The 26,575-nt window shown below is 43.8% G+C and overlaps 1 protein-coding gene across 1 annotated transcript in view; it reads right to left on the reverse strand.

Annotated features, from left to right (window-relative positions):
* The window catches only part of VPS13A (vacuolar protein sorting 13 homolog A), a 427,491-nt gene that overhangs the window by 94,325 nt on the left and 306,591 nt on the right, over positions 1–26,575 (reverse strand). The window contains exons 51-56 of the mRNA XM_082266808.1: positions 19,341–19,469; positions 7,845–7,978; positions 7,493–7,622; positions 6,346–6,578; positions 5,274–5,421; positions 4,379–4,525 (exon numbers count right to left, since the gene is read on the reverse strand). Of these exons, the coding sequence (XP_082122934.1) occupies positions 4,379–4,525; positions 5,274–5,421; positions 6,346–6,578; positions 7,493–7,622; positions 7,845–7,978; positions 19,341–19,469 (921 nt within the window). The remainder of the gene's footprint in view (positions 1–4,378; positions 4,526–5,273; positions 5,422–6,345; positions 6,579–7,492; positions 7,623–7,844; positions 7,979–19,340; positions 19,470–26,575) is intronic.

The following is a 26,575-nucleotide window of genomic DNA, read 5'->3' on the forward strand; positions in this document are numbered from 1 at the left end:
TCCACCGGTGAGATCCTTAATGATCTCATCTAAGTTGGCTCCAAATAGACGTTCTCCTGAAAAGGGGATATTAGCCAATGCTTTTTTGGAACCTTGGTCGGCTATCCAACCTTTTAGCCACAGTGTACGCCTGAGAACCACTGCTGAGACTGATGCTCGCGCCATTAATGGAGTGGCGTCTAACGCCGCATCACATACAAACTGTAACCCCTGTATCATTTGTTCCAACAAATCTGATACCGCCTGAGGGACTTCTTCTAAGTCCCGGCGTAACCACTTGGTCCATTCAGTTACAGCCTGCGAAACCAGACCAATAGCAATTATTGGCCTGAAAGCTGATCCAATCAAGGAAAACATGGTGCGAGACATAGCTTCTATCTTGCGATCCACTGGATCTTTAAAAGACGGAGCGTCTTCTAAAGGAATAACCGTGGCTTTATTCAATCTAGCAATTGGTGAATCCACCACAGGTGGTTCTGTCCATTTCTTAATAAGGGTTTCCTCAAACGGATAACGCCTGTCAATGCGTTTGGAAATATTAAAAGTGCGTTTTGGCAGACGCCATTCTTCATCGATTGGATTGCCAAAACATTTGGGCAATGGAAAAACCTTTGCCACTTTGATGCGCTTTTTAGTCCCAAAAGGGATCTCAGTTTCAGCTATTTCTGATGGAATACCCTGTAACCTTAAAATCTCTTGAACAGATACAATGAGTGCGTTTACCAACGCTTCCTCTCGGGCTATGGCAGATGCCGAAACATCCTCCTCACTGTCTGAAGAGACAGGACCCGAGACACCAATACCAGATGAAGTACCTGCAACTGCAGAAATAGGCTCAGAGTCTGAATCCGAGGTTTCAGATAATAAGGGGTTAGGCGGGGGTCGCTTTCTTGCGCCCTGTCCCTGACAAGCCACTTCCACCCGGGACACAAAAGTTTCCATAATGGCTGACAAAGATTCAATTGTCAATGGGGTGCTGGAGGATCCCGCAGACCCCTCGAGGGGATCCGGAGGAGATACATGAGTGGCAGGGTCCATGTTAATACAGGACACTTTTGCCAGCAATAAACAAAAAAACTCTTTTTTTTTTTTTTTTTTGTGTGTCTCCCCCTAGCGCAATAGCGCCCCTCAGAGTACCTGCTTCTCGATCCCAGAGAGAAAGAGAGAGGGACCCCCAAGGCTCACCAACCGATGCAGTGCAGTTTCCAACAAACTGCAGCCAGCGTCTGTCTTACACAGACTGGAAGGAGCTGTTTGCTTTTTCCCGGGCAGAAGGCGTGGCTCCGCCCCCTGTGTACGCCTTCCGGCGTTCCCAGCCCTCCACGAGGAAGCTGGGCTCACAAAACATGGCCGCCCCCATAGAAGAGACATAAGACTCCAAAAACATGGCGGCCGGCGTGACCTGAGGACATACATGCATTCGGTCTACGGCAAAATGGCGGCGGACCGCCAATATCGTCTTCCCAGCACATCCACCTGCACTCTGCTGAGAGGTGACATATGGATCTACAGAGATACACTGCACATAAGGTAGGATTATACCTCCTATGTTTGCTGTAATGTTACAGTCTGCTGGGTAGAGTGTTAGCTCTTGAACCAAGTCCACTTCCCACAAACACATGCTGTATTACAAGGGGGACTTGTAAGTGTCAGATATATACTGACCATATATGGAGGGGCCCATAATATATACTGCCTCATAAATGAGGAAAAAAGGGAACGTTTTTACTCACCATACCGAACCGACAGGCACCCTCTCTTCATAATACCCTCTCCACCGAGGTGGGGGTTTGTGGACGCCTCGACTCTCTGGTCCTGGCGTCCAAGCGAGCTTTTAACTCGCAAAGTCAGTCCTTTTACTGGGACTCCGTCGCGGCCGACTCAGCGCGCTGGTCTGCACGCGCTTTTAGGCAGAGACCGGGGTGACCACTGGATCTCACATCCAGCCCGTCGCCCGGCCCCGCATACTTACTTGAATATGTCGCGGCCGACCAAGCGCAATGCCTGGTCTGCACGCGCTCGTAGGCCGGCTGGGGTGACCACAAGTGTCGCCCAGTCCGGCATCTTTGCTTGAAGATCTCACAGGAAAAAAACACTGGAGAAAACTACCTAAAAAATGTCTTTTTCTTAAAGAAAAAAAGTCTTGCCAGGACCAAAAGATCCCAGCAAGGAACTTAGGTCCTTACTCCTGACTAGACAGAAAAAAACTGATTCCCTGTAGCAGAGAGAGGGAGGATATACCCTCAGGGACTGCCCCCTAGGGTGGAGCCAGAACGTTTTGTCATTCTGCCTAGTCCTACTCCTGCGGAGACAACATAACCCAGCTCTTGAGAATCAAGAAGACTACGTCTGTCAATGAGCGATAGAGAAATGTTTTCTATCTGTATCTTAATATATAAAGTAACTGTCATCTTGTAGCACATTTGGCTGATATTTATTATACATTACATGAATAAGTACATTACCGATTGGATAGTTCCATAACTATATACAGTAAATAGCAATTCCAAGCACCAAGTAAAATAAGGGAGCTGTTATTGCTACTCAATAAACACTGAAACTTAACTCAGTTTACCTTAAAAGGTAATACAAAGTGTTTTCAATGTTTTAGATACACATTTAAAAAAGATCAGGTTGATGTGAATGTTATCTATAAAGGAAATGTTTAAAGATGATTCAATGTGTAATTTGCAATTGTATACATTACAGAAGAGTCATTTAACATCCACAGGCTCTGCTTTCTGCTTTGCAATGCCACACAATGGTTTTCTTTACTGCCCACAATACAAATCTATGCATCAGTCAGCTTGGTGAAAACAAAGAACTCCCTCCTAAAAATTGGTAAGCAGAGTTACAGTGAGCTCACTCTAGTGAAAAAAATTTAAGTAAAACCTAGAAGATACCCATTGCAATAACTTAAAATATGTGCTTTTGAAAACATATGAAAAACATTCCTTTCAGACATTCAGAGTTCTATGCTGCTCACTGGATTGCAGAGATCTTATTACATGTAGGGTGGGTGATCTGTTTCAAGAGTTCTGTGTTGTGCAACTTCTCTCTGAATTATTACCCATCAGATTCAAATTTGCAAGGTAGCTCAGAATACAATTTGTGGCTGAGGAACTCCTTAGAAGTTCTAAATCAGGATTTGTATAGACAAGAGACATCAAGGGGCTGGCTAGATTTTGAAATACCTCTTCTGCATTACATATCGTTAAACAAAAGAGGTACCCAAACCACCAGATTGCAGATAAAAGAGGACATGGTGAAATAGTGCACTACAGCTTTCGCCTGCAGCTTGGATCAAAATATGAAGCGCTGAGGGGGTAAACCACTTGTCTTGTTTGCATTGTGGGCCCTAATTTTTAATTCTGAAAGCAAAATATATTTAACCTCTTGTTTACCAATGCACTTTGGTAAATGTCCAGGTAGCCAAGAGGTTAAAGGAAATATGAGGAAATATGAAGAGAGAATTTATGTATAACCCCTTGAATAGGAGTAAAAATCAGCAAATGATTAATAGGATGTAGAACAGAACTGACAATGCAGGCACCAGACCTTTATGATGCTAGGGGCCATTTAACCCATTGAAGCTAACCTCACACATATATGTTGCCCCACTAGAGTGGACTTTTTTCCGTGGGGTTGCATATTTGCATATCTTCTTTTGTGCTGGAAGCACAAAGCACGGCCCGCTCTCAGCACAGAGACCAAGGTCTCACCGAGAGCCCTGGGCCCCGTACTAACGATTGGGACCTGGAAACAATTCCAAATCACCTGATCGCTGTGCTAGCCACCGATTAGTCACTGTGAAGCCCAACCCCATGTTTTTACTCTGTGAATAGAGGAGAGAGCTACATCTTCTCTCTCTCTTTCCTTAAAGAGAGAAAAAAAAGCATGTGTAAATAAAATAAATAAAAAATAAAATTAAGAAAATACAAAAAATTCCTAGATCAAGGTTTGATCTAGGTAAATGCCAGGGATATTAGTTTGGATCATGGTCAGATTTAAAGGTCAGTATTTTTTTTGGACAGGATTTTTTTTTTTTTTAATTAGTATATCAGTTAGTGTCAGTGTGTTTTAGGTAGGATAATAAAAAAAAAAAAAGCAAAATGTGCACAATTCTTACTAGGCTGTACTACAGGTTAAAACAAAAACTGTTTTGGTTGTTCTTTGGTGACAGATTATGGTAGTAGCAAGAAATATACAGTTCATTTTAAAAAAAAAAAAAACATTTTTTTAATATTTGGGCCAGTTTTCCTTTGCGTTTCTGGATATAGTAAGTATAGTCATTTTCTTCTAGTGAGAAAATAACCTTTGTGGCTAATCATAAACCTGTTTTCGAGAAGAATACAAAAAACAGGTCGCCTGCACATACCTGTATTCTGTAAAGTTGTAGTCTGATGGAAGTCTGATGAGCAGAGGCTGAGTATTCTATTTTCAAAGCTGGCAAGAAACTTCTTCTCACTGGTGCTGGTGATGGCTGTACAAACTTCATATCGGTGAAAGTAGGTGTTAGGCATACCTGCAACATACATAAAAAACACCAAACATGATAAAGAATACTGCTCAAAAGATGACATAAGCATGAAAAAAAAATGGAGGTAAATTGGAGCTAATGCTCATAAGCAACCATCAGGTTTCAATATTTCAAACGAAACAATGATCTTGTCTGGTTAGATCCCTTCTATCTGCTATATACAAGTATGTGTTCGCTAAACTGATGTAATGTGATCGGTTTCATTGTGGCCTGTGGTATTAGACTTTTGTTTAGAACCTCTTCTCCCCCTGTACAATTCAATAGCAACACAAAATTGGCATTAAGCAGGTTGATACAGCTTAGAAGGCGCTCAAATGCAAGTTAGGAACTGGTCAACTGCATGTCAGATTCACCTCTCAATGAACTCTTCATGATTTCATAAATGTCTCTCAAACAGCTCACAAATGTATAAAGGATGCACATAAAATCATGATGCAAGATGTAAAGACAAAGGTCCTTGAAAACAATTAGTGGTTTGGGTCTCCTCATTTCTCGTGTGGAGAATCCCGAGAGCTACTTCTGTTATTACCATTATAGACTATCAGATTTTAAGGTGAGTTTCATGGGGAGAAGAATAAGAATTGAAAATCCTTTTAATTTGTTATAATTCTAGAACAACCTTGCTGTAAATATCTTCCTTGCTCTAACAGAAAATGTATGGTTATAACAAATATAAACTTTTTTTAATCTAAACAAGTGAATAGCATTAAGAGAATTCTTTACAATGGATTACCTGGGCATTGGAATCCAGTTCAACAATTTTAATGTCTGTGGGGCCAGACTCACTGTATTCCTTAAAGACGGATTCTAACTTTTCTGTTTGCTTCACACTCAGGGGCCTCCATCGACTCCTCTTCTTTGTTTCCCAAACTACATCTGAACTATATGGCACAATCACCAAAAACATACATTAGTTGTGTTCTTTTTGCTTTATACAGTATTCATTATATGTTAACTCTAGGGATAAAATATTAACATGAGACGAAGATATACAGTATTTATAAAGCAGTGGATAGTGCATAAATCAAACTCACTGCAGGTGTATCTTCTTGTGTATATGATTTAAATTACAGTGATTAATTTTACCTACAGTGAATGTCACATTCACTGCTTTATAAATAATGCCCCTTTTGTTTTCACGTTCCTTACCTTATGCCTCTCAACTGCATCGTGATAGAGCAGACACATGAGAAACAGCACAGATATGTACAATAGCTGTCCTACGTCAATGCTATATAGAAAATATACAAAGCTGAATGTAATTCTAGGGACATATACTTATATATACATGCCCCTTGTATATCTGCAGCTGTGGGGTGGTAAATGCCTCAGCTACTTACAATTGGCAGGTTTGGGCTAGGATCCAAAAATGTCTAATCTCATCCCCAATGCTGATGGTGGTTCTTATGATACGTTGACACTTCAGTTGTGTTTTGGCAGGACTAAACTTATGCTAAGACTAATGCTTCAACCTAGATCCAACAGGAGCTGGCCAAAAATTGAATTTCTCACCGCTTCTAAATTCCAACATAGAACATTTTCATCCATAAAAGTTGTTAACTCTCAGTATTCCCAAACAACAAACATTTTATGTATGTAAAGTATATTTTACCTTTTTACTTTCTATTTTACAGTTGTGAGTTTGTCTTCTAAATATAAATTTGTTTTTACAAGCCTGACAGAACTACCCTCCAAAAACAGATATATTTCACAGTTCTTACACTTAATGACACTTGTGTGATCACTATTTTAAAATAATACATTTAGGCATGTAATGACAACTTGATGAAATAAAAAAAACTTGCCTGCTGATGCCTATGTAGCATACTTCTTGTTTGGAATAGTTATTTACTAGAGAAATGCCAACATTTGACAATGATATTGTGACTTCTTGCTCTGCCAATTCTGCCTTTTCATTATCATATGTCACATTGAAAACATGTTCATCTTCAGTGAAAAGTACAATCCGTTGTAAACCTTCCAGGAAACACACCATGTAGAGAAGACAGTTCTCGAGTCTGTGATATTCAACTCTGTCCTAAACATAGAAAATATCAAGAATTTTTACACACACACATCCACTTAAATTTGCCTTGATATGAACCTTTTGCATCTTTCTGTCATAGGCTGGTGGCAAAGAGAGGCCTAGCACTAGTAGCCAAGCAGACTCTGCTGCCATACACATAAGCTGACAAGAGGAGAGAGCAGAGTAATGACTCATCGCTGTCCAATCAACAGGCTCATGGTGTGTTTCTGAGAAAACTGTTTTGGCACTGCAGTGGAGCTCCAGGACCTAGGTAAGCTGTCTGGAAGGGGTGCCAGAATTACAAGACTGTCTGAATAGACAGCTTACGAATGCCTTTCAACCATGCATTCAGCTGCTAGCTGAAATGCAACTTACACTTTAGTTGATCAGCAAAGTAATTGGTTCTTTTTGCCATTTAGTGCGGGGGCTAAAAACTTTGGAGCCTAGATGTGGATATTTGGGATTGACTTGCAAGGTAGGACTTATATATATACCACCATAGCAAAGGAAATTGTGCTTAACAGCTGTAGTGTTGTCTCAATAGCCACATCGCCTTGTGTTGAGGAGATATAATGTGTGTGTTTAGTTTGCAGTGGCACTGAACTGGGCATTTGCTGTAGCATCAATTAACTAATTTACTGTGAAAATAGTATGTTGTGGAAAAGTTCTGCCTGGCTTCAAGTTAGCAGTATATTTATTCTGGAGACAAGTGAAAATATTATAAACAACAAGTAAAGTACTTCCTGCTAAGATATATCTCATCAGTAAAAGAAGAAAAGGTAAAAACAAACTTCTATTTTGCACAAAATTTGCTTTGGTGCAGTAGGAATACAAGTTGTGAACAGAATTCCAAACCAAGCAGAAAAAAAATAGTCAGTGATCAATGTGTTAATTGATAAATAACAATAATAGAATAGTATAATGACCTCTGTCTGAATGACTTTTCCTGTGCTTGTTCCACATTTCCAAGATAACTCTCTCTCACTGGTAGGGTCTTCCCAGGCATATAATGTCACTTTTCCAGGTGCTAATTTGTCTGGTTCTGCATTGACATAACTGGATAAAACACAAAGGATAGTCTATAATTATTTGTGTTACAGAGAGACAAACACCATAAGGTGCACGCAAAAATATATTTCTAAATAAACATTTGCATAACAAATAATTATACTTTGCCAGACATCAGTTTAAGAGCTAGTCCCATTTGTGTCACAACATAGTCTTTTAAAACTTAACACTGAACTCACACCAGAAAACAGTGATTAACGACTGCAATACCTTTGGTAAAATTCAATGATCTGTTCCTTTGTATCATTAATGATAAGAAATGGAGCTGACCCTACAAAGTAGTCTGAAAAGGTGATAACAGTAGAATGGTCTCTCGGGGTTACATCCACTAATATGCCTCCAAGCTGTAAGAAAAGACAAAATACCAATTAGCATGTTAAAAAAAAAAAAAAAAAAACAACAACTATCTATTATGCCTATTTGTTATTTTTTAACCTTTCATACCTTAAAAATGTAACTATTAAGAGCAATGTACCCACCTTCACTGTCATGTAAGGGTTATGGCGAAACAACAGCTTGCAGCAGGCCAGGTCAGTGACCTTTACGGCAGCTGCCTTCCTTTTTAGCCTTTAGTGACCATGAACTTATAGTAGAAGGGTCTCAGACTCTGCTGACTCATGAACAGCTGTGATTAGCAGCCATCGACTGCAGCTCTTTATACATATAAAAAATAAATAATGTGACCCCCCACCACCACCACCCCACAGAGTTCCCTTCCTGTCACTAGATCCTCCTTGTGCTGTGCTCGCAATCTGATCTCTTCCACAATTTATTGTCTCCTGTGTGCCCTCTGATCCCTGGTGCTCTCCCCTAGTCTCTACCAGCAGAGACTGCGTGGTGGTCGAGTGTGGTTACACAGAGAGGAGGATAAGACCTTTTCAGGATGGCAAGAAGAAAGATTATTAAACATTATCTCATGTTTACAAATCTCTTCAGTTTCCTGAATGAACACAGGAATACTTAGTACTGAGCACTCACTTGTTCATTAATAACTGAAAAGATTGAGAACACAAATTACATGTTTACAATGTCTTCAATATGTGTGTTCACGGCAAAAAGCATTTTGGAGTTCAATGACTATTGGGCATAGGAATCTTTCCCCAATCTTCTCAATCAAGAAAGTGAAACATCAAGCCTCTGCTCAGACTCCTGGTACTTCCCCAAAGCCCCCTGCCCCCTAGTAACAATAAATAAAAAATAATTATACATTGAAAAAAAAAAAAACGTATAAATAAATCAGGCATGATCGCCCCCTCCCCCAAACTAACCATGTAAAAAAGACACACTACTTATATATTCAATTATGTACCTCAGTGTTCTAAAAACAATGATATTGATATAAATGCATGAATCTATATAGCAATCAAAAGTGATATTCCTGTAATATGTACAATTATTGTATGAAAATGTGCAAAAATACTGCAAAAAATACAAAGTGCAGAACTGTTTTAAAGAAAAAAGTGCAATGTATTAGTCCACTCAGAAAAAGTCCACTGTGATGCAAGAAAAAGTCTCCCATATAATCCAATGCAACTTAAATGTAGAAGTAATCTTCTTAAAGTTTATTTGAATCATTAAAAAGTAACACCCCATCGATGTGATCCTCCACCATCCACACTAAAATGACTCACCAGAGCTATTGGCTCGTCAAATTATAAACCAGCTACTGTGCTTTTAAAGTAGCTTCTAAAGGGTAAATCTCCAAAGGTACTTGCTCCCACTAAAGCCCCTTTCAACAGTGCATATTTTTAGCACTGATTACTGTAGTAATGTAGAGAAGACAAAAAAAGAAAAAAGAGGGGCGCACCGACCTAGTGCATTACCATAAAAACTTTTATTAAAATATTAAAAGGTGTACAATATACTCACAAGACTGGTGTGGTACAACACACATCAAGAATAGCATATACAGTCTCCAAGGTAGCCAGGTCCCAATAGTGACAAATGGGCATACAGATAGTCGCATGGGGCTGCTGTGGCTAGGCTGACGCGTTTCAGGGGCGAGCCCCCTTCCTCAGAGCCAGAAAAGATGCTGCTAGATCACAAGCCGAACGGTCAAAGACTAAATGGAAGTAGGCCCCACCTCTTCCTGCTCCACCCCAACCCTAAGGGCGGGACAGAGGGGAGGGGGGAAGTGAGAAAAGGGAAGAAGAGGGGAGAAGAGAAAGGAGAAGAATAAAACGGACACAGCAGCAAGAAGGAGAAGGGGGGGGAAAAGAAAAATGGGGATGCTGGGACAGGGAAAGAACATGGAAGGGGGGAGGGGGAGGGGAAGAGGGGAGGACAGAGAGGACACTTGTCCAGTCCGAGCCAAAACACACCCACCTTCCAAGGCCAGCTCGGACTATGTGATCAGCGGCAAAAGAAATATAATAGATAAAATAAATATACAGCAAATGAAACACTTGTTCGAACAAGAAAAGAGATAACAAATCAAATGTGACGGGTAATGCATTGTGGTCAGAAGTGGTATACATATATACGTATATACATATACACATGTAATAACCACACACGTATATATATACATGCACACATACATACATATACATATACATGCACACATATACACTCACATCAACAGTCAGTACTTTAGGTCTCTATTGGATCAGATGAGAACTCCACTGCTTATCCTGTGCATATCCACTAGCAAGCAGAGCAGTGTCAGCCACCCCTGGCCTACAGCCATGCAGGGGGGACACTACCCGTAGGAGCAGAGCGTATACAGCTAGCCTGGCATGGTGCAAGAGGATCTCGCTGGCCTCCACACACAAATAGTACCTGTGATCATGATGTGAGGGGGGTGCCGCTGGCCGGGACTAAAAGGGGTCTGCTGTATGTTGAAACATCCCTATTTGGATGGCTGCGTCCCTTCTCTGGGACGCACGCCAACCCGTACCCGGAAGTGAGAAACCGGAAGTGCGGGTGGATGCGTTTCACCCGCATCACTTCCGCCATCATTACGGGGCGCCGCTCGGACCATTTCTCTGCAAGTCATTAGCTGTGCCAGCCAGCAGTGGACATGGACAGAGCGGCGCTTACCCGACTCCGCCCTCCTCCTTGCGTCTCTAAGCAAGTGGCTACAAGTGCATATGTATATATATAAAATGTCCGTGGTGAACAGGCAGGCTGTTCAAAAATAAGGGCAATGATGGCACCATCTGCATAAGCTTGCAAGGTACATATAGCATGATCAGGACATATTGACAAAAGAATATATATAATAATAGTAGTGATAATAATAAATAGAGGTAAATGATTGATTGATTGATAACATGATGCAATAATACAACAATACCACTGAAAGATAATACTACATAAAGGAGATTTTTTTGGGGGGGGGGGTGGATGAGAGTGAACCACATCTGAAAAATATATATAGTATAATACATTATAATGTAATATAACATAATAATGGTGCCAACAAGCACAAACGCATATAGATTTATGCATACGTTTATGTTTAGGCATATACCTTCTATCTATATCTCTATCTATATTTGTTTTTTGTTTTTTGTGTGTGTCCCGCTCAAAATACATATACGGTGCAAGAAAAAAGTGCCAATGTGCCATCACTGTCTATAAGCAGGCCGCAGAAGGAAAACAGTTCCCCATGCGGACATGCATAATGTGGGAAGCATGCACTCAAACCAATACCAGCTGGTCTTTGTGTACATATGTCAATGCTAATACTAATGGCCAAAAATGGGCTGTTACAGCCATCCAACCCAAGAGGCTGTACCACAGAGGAACAAGGGAGCAAAGGAGGGGGGGGGGGGTTTAGGGGGGTGGATAAAAGGAGGGAAGAGATTTTATCACACCACTGTGTGCAGCTCAATCTCCTCATTTAACCCTTTCGGGGCTAAAGACCCCAGGGTGAATATCCAATAGGCCTCTCTGGTGCAGAGCCTTTGGTACTTGAGGCCACCATCCAAATCTTTGTTGATGGCCTCTATCCCAAAAACCCTCAAGCCCTCAACGCTACTATTGTGTGCATCCAGAAAGTGCCGAGGAACAGAATATTTGTCTTTCTGCAGAGTAATGCCACTTTTATGCTCACTAATTCTTACTCTCAAAGGTCTAGTGGTGCGGCCGACATAGAGGAGGCCACAGGGACAGAGCATCCCATAGACCACATGGGTGGTGCTGCAATTGATGAACTGATTGATTTTGTAGGTCTTTCCATCAATAGCTGCAATATCTTTTTTCCTGTGGCACATGTGTACGCACGTGCCACAGTTGTTGACACCACATCTGTAGCACCCCTTTTGGTCAAAAATTCTGCCCCAGGCCCCATTTAGCCCATTGGTCTTCCTATCTCTTCTAACCCTACTAGGGGCCACCATGCTTCTAAGGTCCCTGGGTTTCCTAAATATAAGGTTTGGGTGTGGGGGTAAATGGTCTTTTAGCACAGGGTCCTGTTGGAGGATTTTCCAGTTCCTCTTCAGGACTTTCTGTATAACAGGGGCTTGGTTATTAAACCTAGTGCAGAATCTAACTTGTAACACCCCTTCTGTTCCATGATTTCCCACTTTCGCTGTATCCACCGGGAAAGCGTCATACAAGGACAAGTACTTTCTATAGGCCTCCTTTATGTGTTCGGCTTTGTATCCCTTTTCCTCAAATTTCTTACTTAAAATGGCTCCCTGTTCCTCATAATCAACCTTACGTGTGCATGTCCGCTTAAGTCTGCAGAACTGGCCGAAAGGGACATTTCTGATCCACTTGGGGTGATGATGACTACGGGCATGGAGAAACGAGTTCCCAGCACTAGGCTTGAAGTGTGTTTTTGAATAGATCAAGCCTTCGTTGTCCACCCGAAGCTCAAGATCCAGAAATATCAAACACTCATCATCCAGCACATGAGTGAAAGCAATGCCATAGGGATTATCCGAACAGTAAAGCAAAAATTGCTGCAGCTGTTCATCGGATCCATCCCAGATGACTAGGATGTCATCTATGTAGCGTGCGAACAGGACCAGGTTTGCCCCAAAGGGATTGTTGGCCCAAATGAATTGGCTTTCCCAATATCCCATAAATAAGTTGGCATAGCTTGGGGCAAACCTGGCCCCCATGGCTGTGCCCTTGATTTGTCTGTAGTGGCTCCCAAGGAACGTGAAATAATTATGCGTGAGCATATATTCAATGCCACTATACAGAAACTGAATTTGGGCATGATGGAATGCTTGGTCCTTAGTTAGAAAGTGCTGCACCGCCTGCAGGCCAAAGACATGTCCTATACTCGTATACAAGGACGTGACATCCAGAGACAGCCATCTGTAACCATCCTGCCATTTGTATGATGACAGGATGTCCAGCATATGACCAGAGTCTTTGACATACGAAGGTAGTGTGGTGACTAGATCTTGTAGGAAATGATCCACATAACAACCCAGGTTGCTAGATAGGCTATCAATGCCGGCGATGATGGGCCTGCCTGGGGGATTAAGAGGGTCTTTGTGGATTTTAGGGATATGATAGAAGTGAGGGGTGACTGGATATTTGCGAAACAGGAATAAATACTCATCTTTAGTGATAACTTCACTCTTTAGAGCTTCTTCCAGGAGCACCTGGAGTTCTTGTTTATACCTCGTAGTGGGATCACAGGGGAGTCTTTCATAAGTGGTGGTGTCATTCAAGAGCCTCTCAGCTTCCTTTATGTAGACTTCCCTGTCTTGAATAACCAGACTTCCTCCTTTATCCGCCTGTCTGATGACAACCTCCGTTCTATCTTTAAGTGCTGACAGAGGGCCTTTAAGATCAAGGTTCGATTGTGTCTTACCCATAGATTTTTTCTTGGGGAGATTTCCACACAAAGACCTAAATTCACTAAGGACGAGCTCATAGAAGGTGGAGATGAAATTCCCTTTTGTCCAATGTGGATAGAACTTAGACTGTGGTCTAAAGGTGGTCTGGACAATTCTTGCATTGTCCATAGTATATAATGACTCTAAGTTCTCCAAACCCTCTATGGCGCCCTCGTCGTACAGTGCTTCTAAAGCAGCGAGAGCTGAAACATCATCAGGGCCACAATAGAGGGGGGAGGGGGGAGGCATGATGGAGGGGGGAAGAGGGGGAGGGGTTGATGAAATAACTTCCCTTCCATTCCCATCTTTATCCTTAAGCGCAAAAAAGCGTTTGATGGTTAAATTTCTCACAAATCTGTTCAAATCAATGAATAGTTCGAACAGGTTTGGAGGGTTTTCTGGAGCAAAATTTAGACCTTTCCTAAGTAGATCCAACTCTGCATCAGAAAACACTGATTGTGAAAGATTGAAAATTTTAATTGTGGAATATGCATCTAGTGTCTTCTCCTTCCTTTTGTGTTTCTTCCCACCTCTTCTCCCCCGCCTCGTGTGCTCTGACCATTTCTTGTTGTGCTCCTTGTTGGTATTGTTCTCCTCGCTGCGGGTACTCGGTTCCCCGCAGCTCCTCTCCCTAAAAAAGGACCTGAGACAGTTTTGGTGGATGCCTCATCGCCTTTTGGGGTATCTGGAGCCACTAACCCGGGGCCCCCTCCCAAACTACTGCTAGGCATATCAGGGCTCTCTGACAGATTGTCTCCTGATGGAGTAGTAGACTGGGGATGGGGAACCTTCTGAGGGGCTTGGGTAACTTTAGCCCTACTGGGTTGTCCTCGACTTCCCTGATCCCTGTTATTATTGTTGTTTCTTTGCCCTTTTCGGGGCTGGTTGTCATCAGGCACACTGTTTTGTCTCATGCTGACCTCGTCATTGGCCCAACCATCATGGTTGGGGGTTACAAAGTCATATTTCCCTCGTATATGTTCCTTTTTGGAGAGTTTCTTGGGTCTAGTTCCCTGTGTATCCCCTTGATGGTAATGGCCTTTTCTATTCTGACCTTGGGAGTAGTGTTCACCGGATACAAAGTCCAACGCCCCCCGTCTCCAATTAAGTTCCCGCCCTTGTGCATAGTCACATTTATCCCTTTCAAATTTTGTGGATTTCTTGCCGATAAGGTCAGTCTCGTACTCTATCATCTGCTCATTGACCATGGTATCCCATGTGTCAAATGAGGTCAGATCAGTAAAGGATGCAAGTTCTTCTTGCAAACTGACAATATCTGCTCTAATGTCCACAAGAAATCTCTCCCTCTGTAGAATAATTAATTGTAGCCATGTTTTATTGAACTGGCGCATTTCCTCTATCCATCTATCTCGAAGATCTTTATCAAGGAAGTCACAGACTTTAGTTATTCTCAAACCTCTCGGTATTCTGTTCACTTCCATATATTTTTGTAGGATAGTAATGTCCCACCATTGGGTCATCTCTTTTTCTAACAAGTGTTTCAGACGATAGAAGGCCGAGACCATTCTATCTTCCCTATCCAACACGACTGGATCCAAATTCTGCTCATTCTCATTAGTGTCACATGTCTCATATGAGTCAATACTGCTTAAAAAACCTTTGGCTAAAGACGAACGTCTCAACAGTCTTTCTTCAATAGATAAAACCATTTTCCTTGGAAAAACACAGTACCTCAATCTTCTTTCCAAAGATGCGTACTCAGCTGCTGGAGTCCCCAAGAGAAAAAAGTATGTATTCAAGTAAAAAACAAAACCTCCTGCGCTTAAGTGCTGTCTGATGGAGTAGAAAGAGGTGCACTACAAACTCAGATGTAAAGAGAGCTGTTTGGTCTTGCTGCCCCCTTCAGGATCAAGGGTATCCAGAACCACTGGTAGAGAAGACAAAAAAAGAAAAAAGAGGGGCGCACCGACCTAGTGCATTACCATAAAAACTTTTATTAAAATATTAAAAGGTGTACAATATACTCACAAGACTGGTGTGGTACAACACACATCAAGAATAGCATATACAGTCTCCAAGGTAGCCAGGTCCCAATAGTGACAAATGGGCATACAGATAGTCGCATGGGGCTGCTGTGGCTAGGCTGACGCGTTTCAGGGGCGAGCCCCCTTCCTCAGAGCCAGAAAAGATGCTGCTAGATCACAAGCCGAACGGTCAAAGACTAAATGGAAGTAGGCCCCACCTCTTCCTGCTCCACCCCAACCCTAAGGGCGGGACAGAGGGGAGGGGGGAAGTGAGAAAAGGGAAGAAGAGGGGAGAAGAGAAAGGAGAAGAATAAAACGGACACAGCAGCAAGAAGGAGAAGGGGGGGGAAAAGAAAAATGGGGATGCTGGGACAGGGAAAGAACATGGAAGGGGGGAGGGGGAGGGGAAGAGGGGAGGACAGAGAGGACACTTGTCCAGTCCGAGCCAAAACACACCCACCTTCCAAGGCCAGCTCGGACTATGTGATCAGCGGCAAAAGAAATATAATAGATAAAATAAATATACAGCAAATGAAACACTTGTTCGAACAAGAAAAGAGATAACAAATCAAATGTGACGGGTAATGCATTGTGGTCAGAAGTGGTATACATATATACGTATATACATATACACATGTAATAACCACACACGTATATATATACATGCACACATACATACATATACATATACATGCACACATATACACTCACATCAACAGTCAGTACTTTACCCCCCCCCCCCCTCCTTTGCTCCCTTGTTCCTCTGTGGTACAGCCTCTTGGGTTGGATGGCTGTAACAGCCCATTTTTGGCCATTAGTATTAGCATTGACATATGTACACAAAGACCAGCTGGTATTGGTTTGAGTGCATGCTTCCCACATTATGCATGTCCGCATGGGGAACTGTTTTCCTTCTGCGGCCTGCTTATAGACAGTGATGGCACATTGGCACTTTTTTCTTGCACCGTATATGTATTTTGAGCGGGACACACACAAAAAACAAAAAACAAATATAGATAGAGATATAGATAGAAGGTATATGCCTAAACATAAACGTATGCATAAATCTATATGCGTTTGTGCTTGTTGGCACCATTATTATGTTATATTACATTATAATGTATTATACTATATATATTTTTCAGATGTGGTTCACTCTCATCCACCCCCCCCCCCAAAAAAATCTCCTTTATGTAGTATTATCTTTCAGTGGTATTGTTGTATTATTGCATCATGTTATCAATCAATCAATCATTTACCTCTATTTATTATTATCACTACTATTATTATATATATTCTTTTGTCAATATGTCCTGATCATGCTATATGTACCTTGCAAGCTTATGCAGATGGTGCCATCATTGCCCTTATTTTTGAACAGCCTGCCTGTTCACCACGGACATTTTATATATATACATATGCACTTGTAGCCACTTGCTTAGAGACGCAAGGAGGAGGGCGGAGTCGGGTAAGCGCCGCTCTGTCCATGTCCACTGCTGGCTGGCACAGCTAATGACTTGCAGAGAAATGGTCCGAGCGGCGCCCCGTAATGATGGCGGAAGTGATGCGGGTGAAACGCATCCACCCGCACTTCCGGTTTCTCACTTCCGGGTACGGGTTGGCGTGCGTCCCAGAGAAGGGACGCAGCCATCCAAATAGGGATGTTTCAACATACAGCAGACCCCTTTTAGTCCCGGCCAGCGGCACCCCCCTCACATCATGATCACAGGTACTATTTGTGTGTGGAGGCCAGCGAGATCCTCTTGCACCATGCCAGGCTAGCTGTATACGCTCTGCTCCTACGGGTAGTGTCCCCCCTGCATGGCTGTAGGCCAGGGGTGGCTGACACTGCTCTGCTTGCTAGTGGATATGCACAGGATAAGCAGTGGAGTTCTCATCTGATCCAATAGAGACCTAAAGTACTGACTGTTGATGTGAGTGTATATGTGTGCATGTATATGTATATGTATGTATGTGTGCATGTATATATATACGTGTGTGGTTATTACATGTGTATATGTATATACGTATATATGTATACCACTTCTGACCACAATGCATTACCCGTCACATTTGATTTGTTATCTCTTTTCTTGTTCGAACAAGTGTTTCATTTGCTGTATATTTATTTTATCTATTATATTTCTTTTGCCGCTGATCACATAGTCCGAGCTGGCCTTGGAAGGTGGGTGTGTTTTGGCTCGGACTGGACAAGTGTCCTCTCTGTCCTCCCCTCTTCCCCTCCCCCTCCCCCCTTCCATGTTCTTTCCCTGTCCCAGCATCCCCATTTTTCTTTTCCCCCCCCTTCTCCTTCTTGCTGCTGTGTCCGTTTTATTCTTCTCCTTTCTCTTCTCCCCTCTTCTTCCCTTTTCTCACTTCCCCCCTCCCCTCTGTCCCGCCCTTAGGGTTGGGGTGGAGCAGGAAGAGGTGGGGCCTACTTCCATTTAGTCTTTGACCGTTCGGCTTGTGATCTAGCAGCATCTTTTCTGGCTCTGAGGAAGGGGGCTCGCCCCTGAAACGCGTCAGCCTAGCCACAGCAGCCCCATGCGACTATCTGTATGCCCATTTGTCACTATTGGGACCTGGCTACCTTGGAGACTGTATATGCTATTCTTGATGTGTGTTGTACCACACCAGTCTTGTGAGTATATTGTACACCTTTTAATATTTTAATAAAAGTTTTTATGGTAATGCACTAGGTCGGTGCGCCCCTCTTTTTTCTTTTTTTGTCTTCTCTACCAGTGGTTCTGGATACCCTTGATCCTGAAGGGGGCAGCAAGACCAAACAGCTCTCTTTACATCTGAGTTTGTAGTGCACCTCTTTCTACTCCATCAGACAGCACTTAAGCGCAGGAGGTTTTGTTTTTTACTTGAATACATACTGTAGTAATGTCACTGGTCCCCCCAAAAGTGTAAAAAATGTCAGTCAGGGGCCTGATCTGTCCGCCGCAATGTCGCAGTCCCGAAAAAGATTGCAAATCGCCATCTAGTAAAAAAACAAAAAACAATAAAAATGACATAAATCTTTCCCATAGTTAGTAGACACAATAACTTTTGTGCAAACGAATCAAAATACACATATTGGGATTTTTTTCAACAAAAATATGTAGCAGAAAACAAATTGGCCTAAAATGTTAAAAATGTATTTTTTATTTATTTTTTTTGGGAATGTTATATAGCAAAATGTGAAAAATGTTGTTTCTTTTTCAGAATTGTCGCTCTTTTTTTGTTTCTAGCGCAAAAAATAAAAATCGCACAGGTGATCAAATACCACCAAAAGAAAGCTCTATTTCTGGGAAAAAAAGGACATCAATTTTATTTAGGTACAGCATTGCACGACTGCGCAATTGTCTGTTAAAATAATGCAGTGCCGAATCGCAAAATATGGCCTGGTCATTAAGGGGGCAAATCCTTCCGGTCCAGAAGTGGTTAATACAGATGAAACATACTAAGTCTCTTCTGCATTTAAGTATTCTTACCTGTCTGTTCACAATAGGTCAGCACCTGCCCTGTTGAATGAACTCCAATGAGTACAGTTCCACTTTAACTCAATACAGTTTTATCTTTTAGATTTAGTGTAACATTTTCAAGTTATATTGTGTTTGTGTGTTCTAATGATAACTTTAGTGTATTTTAGAGAAAATACTGTTTTGATAAACAGTGAGGGATGTACAAATTAAGTAGGAACATTTTTTTTTTTTTTTTTGTCCAGATCCTGTGCTTTTTAAAAAATGTGAGGTTTGGGAATATTTTACATTGCAGCACATTTTAAAGAGTTGTTAATAGAATACATGAACAAAATGAAAATACTATGTATTTTATTGTATTGACCAAGTTCAGACTTTAAAAAACGAAACATTGCCTTAACAGAACCAAGTCATGTTAAACTGACATAGTTGAACACAAGGAGTTACCTTATCATCAAGATGAAGCAGAGTGCAGCTGTCCTGTTTGTCAAAGTTTATTCTCTTTGGAGGAGTCTGACAGCCTTCAACCTCAACAGTCAGTTTACTTTTCACACAATCAGGCCAAAATGGTACACACTGAAATAAGAGAAAAATCATTTAATTTAATCTTTATTTCTCTCAGTTCATTCGTGGCTGATTTATATAAGAATGAATAGATCGTTAAGTGGAACTGTTGTCATCACAACAAGCATAGAACGGTAAAGCACTATTCATGAAATAATGTATTACATCCTGCAATTTTTTAAAAAAATGTATAAAAGGGTGTTGCTTGGCATCCAGGGCATGTACCCCAGGTTGTCTACTGAGTGCCCTAGGCCCACTTTGTAGTAAATGTATCATCCAAAGCATGAGGAATAATGGGATTTTTGACGTACCGTAAAATCCATTTCTCTGATGTTCATTGACAGACACAGCTCCTAATCTTTATAACCATTGGGATATACTGCCCCCTACAGGAGTAGGACACTAGGCAGAAAAATAATCTGGCTAGGCCTATGAGCAGTCCCCAGGGGGTATACTCCCTCTCCCTGCTATAGGTACTCAGTTTTGTTACAAGCAGTGTCAGAAGAATTACAACTCCACAGAGGGGTGGGTGCTGTGTCCGTCAATGAAATTCAGAGAAATTGATTTTACGGCAAGTCAATAATCCCATTTTTCTCTTTCGTTCATTGACGGACACAGCTCCTGATCTTCATAATCATTGGGACGTCCCAAAAGCAGTGTTAAATGAGGAGTGGGAACAGCAAAAAAATTCCCCAGTCTAAACAGTAGCCAACTAGGCAACATGAGCTCAATTAAAACAACTGGAGCCCACCTGAAAAAACAATACACCCTAAAAGAGGATCAAGTCCTCTAAACACGAGCCTGCAAAACCTTGTGGCCAAAAGAAGCATCCGCAGATGCCAACACATTCACTTTAAAAGAAGTTTGTAAAAGTGTGCACCGACAAACAGGTGGCAACCATGCAAACCTGCTTTACTGATGCCTGACGACGGAAGGTCCAGGAGGCACCGAGTGCTCGAGTAGAATGCGCCTTGACAGGGAAAGGAGAAACCTGACCCTTGATGGAATAGGCCTGAATCACCGTCTGTCTAAACCATCTGGAAATGGTCACAGAGGAAGCGCACAAATAGTGAGTCTGCCTTCCTAAAAGACTCCGTAGCTGCTAGGTACACCCTAATTGCCCGGACCACATTCAAGGCATGCAATGCAATTTCCTTTGGATGTTTTGGCCTGGGAAATAGGGAACGCAACACAATGTCTTCATTCAAATGAGAGTCAGAGACAACCTTTGGGAGGAACTACAGACAGGTGTGAAGAACCACCTTATCTCTGTGAATCACCAAGTAAGGTTAACGACAGGATAACTCTGCAAATTCCAATACCTTGCACGCACAGGTGATAGCCACCAAAAATACAACCTTCTGAAACAGCGTCAGCAAGGGAATCTCCCGAAAAAGGGCTTCTGCAGGACTGAAAGCACCAAATTGACGTCACAAGTCAAATTTGAATAATTAAACCCGCGCTAAATGAATAGTGAATAATATGTGATGTATAGATAGTGACCAAGTCAGTAACGGTGACCACACTGGAGGAACCAAATGTTGGACACCCTGAAGAAAGGTACGCACCAAGAATTGTGTGGCCAAGGGTCGTTGGAAGAAAACCGCCAAGGGCGACACCTGGCCCTTGATGGTACTCCAGGCCAATTTCTGTTCAACCCCCCATTGAAGGAAGGTCAAAATCCAAGCCGCGCGAAGGAGCGAGGATGAATCTTAAGAGACTCACACCATACAATGTATGTCTTCCATGTACGGTGGTGGACCTTCATAGAAGTAGATTTCCTAGCTTTTAACAGCGTTAGAATCAGTGACTCTATCCATCGGCATCTGGCGTTCAACAGTAAAGCTGTCAAAGCCAGCGACTGTAAAGCAGGATGGAAGACTGGTCCTTGGGACAGCAGAGCCTCCAAGGAACGTTGGCGACCAGCCACACTAGATCAGCGTACCGAGCCCGTCGAGGAAAGTCCGGAGCCACTAAGATGACTGGAATACCTTCTGCCTTGATTCTGCGTAGAAGTCCTGGCAGAAGCTTGAGAGGAGGGAAGGCGTAAATCAGACGATGCTGACCCCACGGGGCCACCAGCGCATCTGCGGCATCCGCCAGAGGATCCCGTGAAGGAGCCACAAACCTCTGAACCTTTCTGTTAAGCTGAGACGCCAACAGATCCACCTCGGGGATGCCCCACTGGAGACCCAACTGATGAAACACCTCCAGATGAAGGGACCACTCCCCTTGGTCCAACACCTGCCGACTGAGGTAATCCGCCTGCCAATTTTCCACCCCGAGAAATGTGTATGGCGGAGAGGGCTGGAACAAACTGTTCTGCTCACCATAGAATGCCGGCTACCTCCCAAGCCGCCAGGACACTTTTTGTGCCCCCTTGGTGACGGACATAAGCCACGGCGATGGCATTGTCAGATTGAATGCACACTGGACATCCCTGAAGACCTGGTCGGCATGCACGTAAAAGCTGGGACACCAGGGCAATGGTGAATACCAGCCTCAGTGCCGAACCAGCCAGAGTGTAAATATTGCGGGCCACAGCCTTCGCCTTCCTGTCAGCCGCATCCTTAAAGGCCAAGGACTCTTCAACCGGAATCATTGGTGCCTTGTTCAATCTGGAAACCGGAGGGTCCACAAGCGGTGGAACAGTCCCCTTCTTAGTAAGGGACTTCTCATAGATGTGACGCCTAGTATATCGCTTAGGGACTCCAAGGGGACGCTTTGGTCGTCCCCACTCTTTAGCGACAATTCTGTCAAAATAAGCAGGGAAAGGGAACACCTTTGCCGCTCTGGATGGCTTGTGAGTGCCAAAGAGAACCTGCGCCTCCATCGCAGCTGCCTCCTCCATCTTCAAGGTCTCACGCACAGATACAATCAGTGCGTACACCAGTGCCTTTATGTGCGCGGTTGCAGATGTGGAGGAATTATAATCACTATCTGAGGATTCCGGGCGCGTGGCAGCTGAATCAGATTCAGGATCTGATGAGACAGACGAGGCAGGGGGCGCTTTTTGCTAGTGTGTCGCCTGAAAACCACCTTCACCCGGAACACAAAGGACTCCAGGACCGCCGTCAGTGCATTGATGGATGGTTGGGGCCCGGAGGGCCCTGCAGCCTTAGAGAGGGGGTCAGGTGGGAAGATGTGCTCCAAAGACTCCTTGAGTCACCAGGGGGACCCCACAAAAAGTGTAAAACACTGCAAAGGGACCACCCCCACCTGGCAGCACCACCTAGTCGCAGGGTACAAGCGCTAAGCGATCTTAAGCAGAGGGTGAGATCCCCCCCCAGACTCACCACCTAGCAGAAACAGGCACCTGCAGCCACCAGGATAGTCTGCACTCGACATGCTGTGAACAGAAAGTGAAAAGATCCAAGAGTCAGCACCAGGGATGAGGAGGGGCTCCCACCGCCAAAATCACTGCCCACAGGGCTTCACTGTCATAGCCGCTATTTTCAATGGCAAACCACTGCAAAATGGTCGCTGGACTACACAAACATGGCCACCATGCATTCAAAACACACAGGCTATAGCAAACTGGTGGCCCCACGCTGCACCTCTAGGCTCCCAGAGACCCAGGAGGGATCCCTAGGCCTTAAGGACAGACCCAGGCAGGAGGGGGGGCCCTGACAGGAGCCCCCACCAGGTACAACCCCCCCACACAGCCGATTGTCCAGTTGGCGGCGCCCCCCCGGCCCCCAACGCCAGCACAGCTACTTGTCCCCACCCTGGTAGGTGGCCAGACCACCCACACAGCCCCATGATAGGTGGAGGGGGGGGGGGGACAGATGAAAAGGGGGGGTGCCTGACTGGAAGGAGGGGAACCCGGGGGTCTGCCTGTCCCAAGGAGGGGCCCACGTCCACCCCAAAACCCTCCAGGGGGAGAGGTGGGACAGCTACTCACTATACCAGGAAACAGGCGGGCACCGCTCAAGACCTCTTGATGCGTAAAACTCGCAGGCTAGCTCCCATGTCACAGATGACCTAGTGTGTAGTTGAGGTCTGCGCATGCTCGCTGGCCAGACAGGGGTGACCACTGGATCTAGATTATCCAGCCCAATGCCCAGTCCGGCAGTTGACTGGAGATCTCACAGGAAAAAAACAGGAGAAAAAATTTCTATCTAAAAAAAATTTGCCAGGACTAGAGATCCCAGCAAGGAAATAGGTCCTTACTCCTGACTAAGCAGAAAAAAACTATAGCCATAAAAGTACCTATAGCAAGGAGAAGGAGTATACCCTCTGGGACTGCCCATAGGCGTAGCCAGTTTCTTTTTCTGCTTAGTGTCCTACTCCTGTAGGGGGCAGTATAACCCAATGGTTATGAAGATCAGGAGCGGTGTCCGTCAATGAACGAAAGAGAAATACGAATTTAGTTGTGGTTTTTTGAAGTGCCCTACTGAGTGTCCTTGTCAGGAAAGGGCTCACCTGCTGGTGGCACTGTGGCTTCCAGATCCATAAGCTCCAGTTCCTGCATCCACTAGCAGATGTCTCTCAGCAGCCAGAAGCTTTTATTATTAGTCATCACCTGATGCTCGTTGCAGGAAGTATATTTAAGTCATGTCTGTCCTGCTCTGGTTGCCTTGGTGTTTTGGTCTCCATGTGCCCCTGTCCTGCGATCCTTTGACCCGGTTTCCTGCTCCTGGAGCCCTGCCATACAGCCTGATCCCTTCCCACCTGCTCCCACAGTCTCCTGTTACCATTTCCCTGTCCTATCTTTCTCCCAGCCCCCTCTGCTTGATCTACTGTGTTTGACTCTGGCTCTGAACGATTATGATTTTGCATTCCCTACTTGCTGTATATACTTAGTTTAGGCAGTTGTTCATCTTGTGTCACTATTTGTTTGGTTATCTGGTTTCTTTTACACAGTTTGGTATGTTGGAAGTGCGTTTACATTATGTTATTCATTTATCTTTAAATAAAGTATATTATTTCACACTGTACTTGTGCCTGGTATTCTCTGTGGCAGTCCACACATTTCTGGTCACACCTGTTACTGACATAACACCAAGGACAGTCCTGACCAGAAGTGGCTGCTGCACAGGGAAGCCATATTGGCTCCGCTGTTTGTGGCAAGATGCATCCTGAGGAGGTTGTATACTTTTGTTCGCTAGTGAAAAAGAATACTGCCACCAGATATTGAAGGAGTGGGCCAGAGATCAGCTGTTAGAATGTATTCGTCTTGCCCATTCCCTAGTTTATCAGGGCAGGATGTTATTTGGTGATGTTCAGCCATTGATTCAGGTATGTGCGGAACTAGCTTTGTCCAGTATTCCTAACTTTTCTCCTCCCTTCAGTATTGCTCAGGTAGAATCACTGGTATGGTTATTGGAGAATGACTCAGCTTATTTATTTGAGCATTATTCAGCATGTTCCCAACAGGTGCTAGTGGAGTGTATTAACACAGTGCAGTCTCTTGTCAGACAGGCAGCGTGTAAAATAAACTATGTTCAACCTTTAATATAAGCAGGGTCAGATATATTGCACTCAGCCTCAGTTAGCTTGCATCAACCCATTCCTGCTGCTAGACACCCACTTTCTCAAGCATCTCTCTCTCTCCATCACCCACAACCACAGTTGCAGCCCAGTATACCCTGCTACCAACTGTGTGTCAGTTTCCATTTTTCCACTTGCCGCACCTACGCTGCTGCCTTTAACACATTGAAGATTACCTCTTCTTTGCCGCCTGCGGCAATCCCACAGAAATCCTCCTTAGCAACTGCTCCCTCTTTTTCACCATTCTTCAGCTCTTCTCTTCCATCAGCTGCACCCCCTGCTCACAGCCCTGCCTTCACATACAGAATCTCAGTGGATAAACCTAAAAAGAAACTGAAGTTTTTCCCAACTTGCACAATCCTACCACTATCAGAGTCTGCCTACTTTCCAGCAAATCTACTCCAGTCCGCCTCCACGCCGGCTGATGTGCTCCAGTCAGCTTTCAAGATCCCAGTCGGTGCGATCCAGCCTGCCACTACCTCAACCTTGGGCCAGTCCACTCCTGAGGTTTCTTCAGTCCTCCCTGGTGTGCTGCCTGATCTGCCTCTGCCTGCTGTGCATCTGCCCACTGCCCAACCTGATGCGCCTCTGCCCAGCCTGCTGTTTTGAGGGACTTCGAGTGTCAAATGCTTTACATCTCAGGGAATCTGGACAGCAGGACACCCAGCCAGTCGCTTGACCCAAACAGTGGGGTACCCAGCCACCAGTCACCTAACCCAGGAGGTGGGACACTTTGCCTATTGATTGATCTTGGCAGTAGGGCATCTCGCTTGGAACCCGGCACTTCAGCCTACGAGGAACTTTTTCTCTGGACTTGTGTTACAGAAGACTGTCTTTTATGGACTGGTTCCGCTATGGCTGTTTGGAGCATCCTGAGGCCGCTCCTTGGGGGGGGGGGGGGGGGTACTGTCAGAAAAGGTCTCATCTGCTGGAGAAACTGTGGCTCACGGATCCATAGGCTGTAGTTCGTTGCAGGAAGTATATTTAAGTCCTGTCTGTCCTGCTCTGGTTGCCTTGGGGTTTTGGTTTCCATGTGCCCCTGTCTTGCAATCCTGGGATCCGGTTTCCTGTTCCTGGACCCGGACCCCTGCCCTGCAGCCTGATCCCTTCCCACCTGCTCTCTCCATCTCCTGTTACCCTTTTCCTGTCCTGTCTTGCTCCCAGCTCCCTCTGCTTGATCTCCTGGGTTTGACTCTGGCTTTGCTACGATTATGATTTTTCATTCCCTACTTGCTGTATATACTTAGTTTAGGCAGTTGTTCATCATGTGTCACTATTTGTTTAGTTATCTGGTTTCTTTTATACTGTTTGGTATGTTGGAGGTGCATTTACATCTATGTTATTCACTTATCTTTCAAATAAATTATATTATTTCACACTATGTTCCTGGTATTCCCTGTGGCAGTTCACACATTTCTGGTCATACCTGTTACTGACAGTCCTGCTTATTTGGCCTTGGGTCAATGTCAGTAGAAAAGAGGAATTTTGACTTACCTGTAAATTCCATATTCTTGAGTACAGTACAGGATACAGGCAACTTATTCATACATCATCAATTAAAGCTTTGTACCTTCAGGTGATTGGACACTGGCATGCTTTTAAGGACATTCCCCCTTAGGGCACCT

This window comes from Pelophylax lessonae (assembly GCF_965119305.1).
Source record: "Pelophylax lessonae genome assembly, chromosome: 1".
NCBI lineage: Eukaryota > Metazoa > Chordata > Amphibia > Anura > Ranidae > Pelophylax > Pelophylax lessonae.